An 8176-nucleotide genomic window follows, 5' to 3' on the forward strand; every position below is an offset into this window, starting at 1 on the left:
GGACAGCAACTAAAAACAGGCACAGTGTATGTGCAATATGCTTGAACAATCAGTAAGTTATATTAATAAAAAGTATCATATGCAGCAGCATATTTTAAACAAAACACTGTACCTTTAAATAAATAAACTGAACTATTTCCACCAATTTTAAAAGTGAAACTGATCTTTTTGCAAGTCATAGTGTAATTGTTTTTTTTTTCCTGCTGCTTTGATCAAATCAGTACAGAAGAATGTTGTGTGCCGGTTTTAGTTGGGGTTCACTTGACAGCAAAGTGTTATCCAAGTTCCTGAATGAGGAGGTTTGGATTTCAAGAGAAGAAAGCAAAAAGGCTTTAGATAAGGCACTTTCAAAAGTGACAACAATCCTTCAGTGTATGGAGGAAAGAGATCCTAGATTCGGCTCACAGCCCCACAAATCTGGGAGCTATATAGAAAGGCTACAGGTTTCTGATCCAGATGAATTTGATTTCATGGTACCTTTGGAGGAATTCCCAAAGCTAGTGCCGGTGAAAGTGCCATTCCAGCTACAGCTGCAGCATCCGTCTCCACCAGTAGATAAGAGCTATGTTGCCGTCTGCCTTCATCTCTTCCCATATACATCTCCCTGGCAGAAAAATGATGTTTCAGAATTAGTGCAAGAAGGACGCATCATCATACCTAAAAAGGTCATGTCAACATTCAAGAAAAATGTGATCCAAGCTCTTGAGACTATGAAGCAACGAGGTAAGAAATAGAAATGTTTTGAAGTGGGTGTAGAGTAAATCATATAAAATGAGGACTCACCATCAGAATGGTTGAAAATCTAACTGTTCTTATGTTCTGTGTTGACATGTCACTTTTAATATTATTTTTGATTACTGTTACTATTATTTGCATTTTATTTCTTGAATACACTGCACTAAGCCTGTAGTCCTTTTCAGAGTATACAGTGAAGATTTTTACAGGGTAAATTTGAAAAGGATTTCAAGAAAATCTCTCGATCTTCACTGCTGACTGTCACTGAATTTTTAATATACACCTGAGTTAAACCAGTGCAGCCTAAGGAGACTTCAGTTTTGACATCCCTTCTAAAGGATGGGAATGCAGTATCATTAGTGGAGCATGAATCTAATCAAGAGCCTGGTGTGGGCATAGAACCTAATGCCTTTTGATCTAAATTAACTATGCAGCTTGCTGGGTCACAGACACATACTGCTATAGATACTAATGTGATGAAAACAGCAGTTTGTGTGTGTGTGTGTGTGTGTGTGTGTGTGTGTGTGTGTGTGTGCGTGTGTGTGTGCGTGTGTGCGCATTTAAACCAAAACTGACTACCTGCAGGAAACCCATATAAATAGCTAGGTAGTTAGATAGATACATAGATATAGATATACCCCGGGATTCATGAAGCTTGACGCAAGGACGGCGTTAGCCTTGCGCCGACCATGTGGCGTAGAGATGGCGCAGCAACACCACATGCATATTAATGAAGGCGCGCTGCTGTAATAGCTACGTGCACTGGAAACATGTACGAGTGCAGGGGGCGTGTCCAAGCACTACACGGAGGTGTGAACATGTATGCTGCATACGCACAACCTAAAATGCTGACTAGTACAGCCTGCCTCTAATAGTAATCACTCCTGTCAGTGTCCATAGATACTGAAATGTATGCAAAGCATACAAGACATCATTGCGAACACCACAATAAAAAGTAACCACAAAGGCACTAAGCTGAATATTGAGTCCCATCCCTCGAACAAAGATTTAAAACCCCGTGCCCATATTCCATTGTAGTGTCACTAGTTATACCAAGTGGAAACAAAATGTATCGTGTTAGCACACCGGCAATTGCCAAGTCTAACCCAAGGGTTTGGGTTACCACCTGCTCTACATTGTGAGGGACAGTCCCCCTCTAGGCAGGTGTGTCCATACCAAAATCATAATAAATGTTAAATGTTCTGCAATAGTAGGACATAATTATGTCTCATATGCTATATAATAGTCCCATATAATATGTTTGTCCATATATAAAACACCTATATGTTACAAGAAACAGAATAAGCAAGTAAGCGAAACAGAATAAGCAACTACACCGCTACAATAAGAAAAGCTTATATTTAGGCATGAAACTAAAGTACTATCCTTTGTAATGACCGTGGGTATGTGTTGGCCTGTAAACTCAGATTTGTGCCATAAAAATGTCCCATCCAGGTCATATGGAAAGGTGGCAACCCTACCAATGGTCAGAGCATTCTCCCAATATCTGCCCATTCGCAGTCCAACTCGTCTTTGTCAGGATGGCCCACAGATGAACAGGGATTACACGGCTCTACCTACAATGTCATGAAAGCTAAGTATTTGCGAGTACCTTTGTGTATGCAGTACAGCATGTGGATGATCTGAAATGTTAGTGTAGACCTCACAACCATATTGGTCCCAGAGATATGTAGTGTACGCAATGTGTTCTGTTGACTGTGCCATGGGCCATCAACTAGAGAAGGGATGAATGTTGTTTGTGGAATATGGGGGTAGGGGGTGATGGGTAATGTAATAATTCACCAAGGGGAGACTGGGTTGGATGCACAATAGGTGAACTGGAGGTCTATGAGGGAGCAGTACTTATTTCCTTGTTTCACTTGAAAGAAAGTTACTGTTTGTCATTTTTGCATTTAAGTTACCTGTAACACATTGCTTTTAAGTTACCTGGCACTTGCTCACTAAAGCAATTATACAAGTCAACACTAAAAAATTAAAAGCACTACACCCTCACAAACTCCCCTTGAGTACCTTGTTCCCCACTGGCCTTTTTTTCAATTATAAAGGAATTCCCAATACTATTCAGTTGTCAATCACCTCTCCGGTCCAGCTGGTGAATCTGGGAATCTTGAGGCAATGTTACAACTGCCTCATGTACACAGACAACCCTCTCCTCCTCCCAACAAATTCCAGCACATGTGAGAGATGCAACCATATAGCCAAACTGGAGGCTAAGCTCTCTCAACTCAGTAATGGCGTAACCAGTCAGGAGGAGAAGGAAACCACACTCACTACAATTCCAGTCTCACATAGACCTACCACGACAGCAAACCAAACACATAAACACACAAAAACATACTCGGAGGCTCTAAATAAAAATCTGCCTAAGCGGCAGAGACCTCCAAAGCAGACACCCAAGCAACCGCTACCCCAAAACAAAACACGTGCAACACATAGCTCACAAAGCCAGTGTGCCGAACAGTCACAGCCCTTAAGGCTAAACAACACACCTGATACACTTGTAATAGGTGACTCTATCGTCAGGCACACTGACATCCCACTCACCAGGCTGAACAAGGAGAAGGTCACGGTGAGCTGCCTGTCGGGCGCTAGGATCCACCACATAACACAAACACTCAGGTCACTCCAAGGCAAGTACAAATATGACTCAGTTATTGTCCATGCTGGTGTGAATGACCTGAGGCATATCTCCCTGGACTACATGAAAAGAGACATAAAGGAGCTCTCTGAGCATGCAGCCCAGGCCGGTATGACCCTGACCTTGAGTAGCATCTTACCCTCACCAAGAATGATGCCACAATATGAAGACAAGATGATCAATTTCAAAAATTGGCTTAAGTATTAGTGTCATTCAAAGGGGATCCAATGCCTGTCAGCCTGGGATGACATGCTCGACAAGCCACGATGCTTCGCTAGGGACGGCTTGCACCTGTCACCCCTGGACTTTCGGATATTGGCAAAGGCTCTTGCTACCCCCATAGTGCCTTTTTTAGGCAAGGTTCAAAAGACAAACCCACCTCCATAGGTATTACAAGGGATAAGAAACTAAGAGTAATGCTACTCAACGCCAGAAGTCTAAACCTCAAGATGCATGCACTCAAAACTCTCCTTAGCATGGAGAACCTCGATATCTGTGCAGTAACAGAAACCTGGTTCAAGGCTCCTGAGAGCACCCCAGCACTACCAGGTTATACTTCATACCATGCTTTTCGTCCCCAAAACTTGGACCGAACCAGAAAAAGAGGGGGAGTATCAATATTCGTCAAGGATACCCACACCTCCAGGTTGGTGGCACAGTATGAAGCATCAGAGACTATCCATGTGCAACTAACAGTGGGTAAAACTGCCTTCCAGTTTATAGCCTGCTACAGACCACCCTCCCAAACCCAGGAACCCCACTTGGCCTTCCTGAAAACACTGGAAAATATGAAGGTCTCTCCAAACACCATTATATGGGCGACTTCAACTACCCAAACATAGACTGGGAGCATTACTCTAGCTCCAACACCCTAGCCCAAAGGTTCCTAGAATTTATAAACTCAAATGCTATGGAACAACTTATCACTCCCACAAGAGTGATAAACATACTGGACCTGATCATCACCAACATGGGGACTCTATGCTCCTGACCAGAAGTGTATCCCTCACTGGTAAGATCAGACCATAAACTAATCTCACTGGATATTCACATCCCGACCCCACCCCCTGCCCAGAAAACCACAGTGAAAAACTTCTCTAAAGCAAATTTCACACTCCTCAAAACCGAGGGGGAATCCTTCAAAGCCCCTGGGCCTGTGGAAAATACGGCCCAGACCACAAAATCCTTTATAAACGCATTCTATGAACACCTTCAGGAATGCATGGATCATGCAATCCCAAATAAAACCAAGACCCAATCCTCCAAAGGCAGATGTCCTGTCTGGTGGACCCCAGCCATAAACAAACTATACAATAGAAGGAGGAAGCTACTACATGACAGAGCAAAATCCCAAAGAGGGAAGGCATCTCTGATCAGTATTAGCAAAAAACTACGGGCACTCATAAAATAGTCTAAGGCCAGCTTCGAGACAAATATTGCACAGGACACTAAGGATAATCACAAGGCTTTCTTTAGTTATGTTAGAAACCTGGGTGGGAATTCCCAGATATGCTCAGAATTAGTCCAAAATGACAAAAAATACTCCGAACCCACAGACATTGCCAACATCCTAGCTGACAGGTTCAGGGCAAACTCCCCCCCCCCTCCCCACCAAAAGGGCAAATATATATCCCAGCAGAGTGCTGCCCTCCTAACATCTCAGATGCTCAGGTAAGAGCCGCGCTCTCCAAAGCAAAAAACACAGCATCAATGGGACCAGATGGTGTCCCGGGCTGTGTACTACATGAACTCCAAGAAGAGCTAAACCCAAACATAAAACTACTGCTCAATCTCAGCCTTACTACAGGATATGTACCCAAAAAGTGGCGTACAGCAACAGTGGTCCCTCTCCACAAAGGTGGTGCCTCAACGCATCCTGGAAACTATCGCCCCATAAGCCTGACTAGCTTGGACTGCAAAGCTATGGAAAGAATCATCATGGACCTCATATATAAAGATATTGCGGACCTACAGACACTGGATCCTACCCAGTTCGGCTTTGTTAAGGGCAGATCCTACCTCTTAAACCTGCTCGATTTCTTTGAAACAGTCACCAAGGCCATTGACGAGGGGAAGGTGGTCCACACAGCCTACCTGGACCTCGCAAAAGCCTTCGATAAAATACCCCACTCAGGCATTATAGATAAGCTCACCAGCTTAAATATAAACCCCTATGTCACTAGATGGGTTGCAAACTGGCTCAAGGATAGAACCCACATGGTTAGAATTGCTGGAGCCATGTCAGACTCCAAACCAGTTACAAGTGATGTCCCACAAGGCTCAGTCCTGGGACCTCTCTTGTTCAGTATATATTTCTCGGAGGTACAGGCCAACACGGAAGGACTGTGGCTGACCAAGTTAGCAGATGACTGCAAACTGGGTGCCATAATTGACTCTCCAGCTGACACAAATATCCTCCAAAAGGGCCTCATAGAAACAGACAACTGGTGCCGAGCCATGGCCTCAAGCTAAACGCCAAAAAGTGTATAGTCATCCCCTTTGCAAAAACAAAGTGCCCACAAATTACCACATAGGTGGTAATCCATTAAGTACAGAAGAAGTAATTAGGGACCTGGGGACCCAAGTTGATAGCAATCTCAACCACGTGGCCAAAGTGGTTAGAAAAACATTTTATATAGCCCACATAATCATGAAGGGATTCACATCTAGATCAGGGGAGGTCATCATGCCTCTTTACTCATCCCTCATCAGGCCCATAATTGAGTACAATGCCCCTTTTGGGATGTACCTTACCAGACACCTGCAGCAACTGGAAAGACCCCAAAAGTACCTCACCAAGAGGATCAAAGGGCTCAAACAGATGCCATATGCTGCCCGGATAAAGAAACTCCAGCTCTACTCAGTGGCATACCACCTGCTCAGAGGTGATCTGTGCCTGATGTATAAAGCCATGTCAACCCGGAATTAATGGACATGCTGCACCTTAGAAAATCCAAATCCCATCGAGCTACACGCTCGAGAGACTTGAACCTCAGCACTGAAATAAATAGGACATGCTGGAGGGACAGATTCATAACCCAGAGGGGCTCCCTTCACTCTGGAATAAAATTCCAGTCCAGGTTAGGCAGAGTCCCTCATTGACTCTCTTCAAGAGGAATCTTGATGAGTGGATGGGAGATCGTAGGTTTACCCCGGGTATCACTTCTGTGTCACTGTTAGACAGAGGCACAATATACTAACCTCGAAAAAGGGCATAGCAAAATTAATTTAAAATGGGTGGCGAAAGCCAAACACACTCTGGCTAAGCTTATAAATGCCATAGGGTAGATAGCCTAGTATGAACCTATGAACCTATTACCAAAGAACAAATATACACATCCGCAATATAATCCCACAAACATGTGAACATTAAAATGTGCAATACACATGTACAGAAATGTTACCAGCACATACCCACATAATGGTCTGGCCTGAACTGAGCCATCCAACCCCAACACACCTGGATACATAATTGAATACCCATCATCCCCTTCACAGCACACCCCCCTCCCCTTCCTGAACATCCACCAAAACTAGTTATACTTGGGCTGCTAGATAGGTGCAGCCATATCTGCACATAGTGACCCCTACCCATATCTAGTAGGCAGTCTCAGGATTGCAAACTATGTATCCCTTGCATGTATAACCCTACCTTACAGCTGTAAAGCAAAGACGGTCATCGGTCCCCACATTTTTTGGATATCCCTTATGGGATATGTATCTGTTCTAAACATTAGACTTGGTGTCATGACACAATGTCCAGTCCTGTATACATCTGGACACAAGTTGTATGAGCAGTAGTTGTCCACAAGACTGCACAGCCTCGAGCCGGTCCTGCAGAACCTACGACCCGGGATTAAACACCTGACTTTGATGCATGTCTCCCCACGTGCATTATCGGGAATATATATCTTACACATTCACATAGTGGCAGTCGGATATAGGGTGCTTAAGCCGCTTTAAAGCAGACGTAAGTAGGCTTACCACCTGCCCCACCTTGCGAGGGATTAAACACCTGACCGTGATGCATGACTCCCCACGTGCATTATCGGGAAAATATACGACCGTGATGCATGACTCCCCACGTGCATTATCGGGAAAATATACCTTACACATTCACATAGTGGCAGTCGGATATAGGGTGCTTAAGGCAATGTAAAGCAGATGTAAGTAGGGTTACCACCTGCCCCACCTTGTGAGGGACAGTCGCTTTTTGGGCAGTTGTGTCCAGACCAAATATAATACAATGGCAAGTGTCCTGTTATTATAGGAAATATGTTCCATATTTCATGTAACAGTTGCAGAAAACAGTTATTTATGTAAAATACTCAAAGTTACAAGAAACAGATTAAGCAAACAAACTGCTACAAAAATAAGCTTTCATTTAGGCAAATAAGTAAAGTTCTCACCTTTGTACTGACCGTGGGTATGTGTCGGCCTGTAAAATCTGATGTGTGTCCTAAAAATGCCCCGCTTTGGCCATATGAAAAGGTGGCAACCCGAGATGTAAGTGGGTATGCAAGTCTGTATGCACGATGGTAGGGGCGGTGATTCAATGGTACGGGAAATGTAAATGAGCATGTAGGTGTATATGCATGTGTATGTACAGACCGATATATACACACTTTATATACATACATATATATATATATATAAAACTATATGTAGATATGAAGAATGAACATGGTCACAATATAGGAAATCCAAATAATAGTTAGTGCTGTTATATACCGGGATGGCCATAGGTGAGCACACCTCTGCATCCCCAACCACAGGTAGGAT

General features: G+C 43.7%; 1 protein-coding gene across 1 annotated transcript in view; it reads left to right on the forward strand.

Annotated features, from left to right (window-relative positions):
• The first annotated feature begins 230 nt into the window (after positions 1-230).
• The window catches only part of LOC122813791 (protein mab-21-like 3), a 153298-nt gene continuing 145352 nt past the window's right edge, over positions 231-8176 (forward strand). The window contains exon 1 of the mRNA XM_044086298.1: positions 231-723. Coding sequence (XP_043942233.1) covers positions 231-723 — 493 coding nt within the window. The remainder of the gene's footprint in view (positions 724-8176) is intronic.

This window comes from Protopterus annectens, chromosome 10.part0 (genome assembly GCF_019279795.1).
Source record: "Protopterus annectens isolate FY-2018-M chromosome 10.part0, PAN1.0, whole genome shotgun sequence".
NCBI classification, from domain to species: domain Eukaryota; kingdom Metazoa; phylum Chordata; order Ceratodontiformes; family Protopteridae; genus Protopterus; species Protopterus annectens.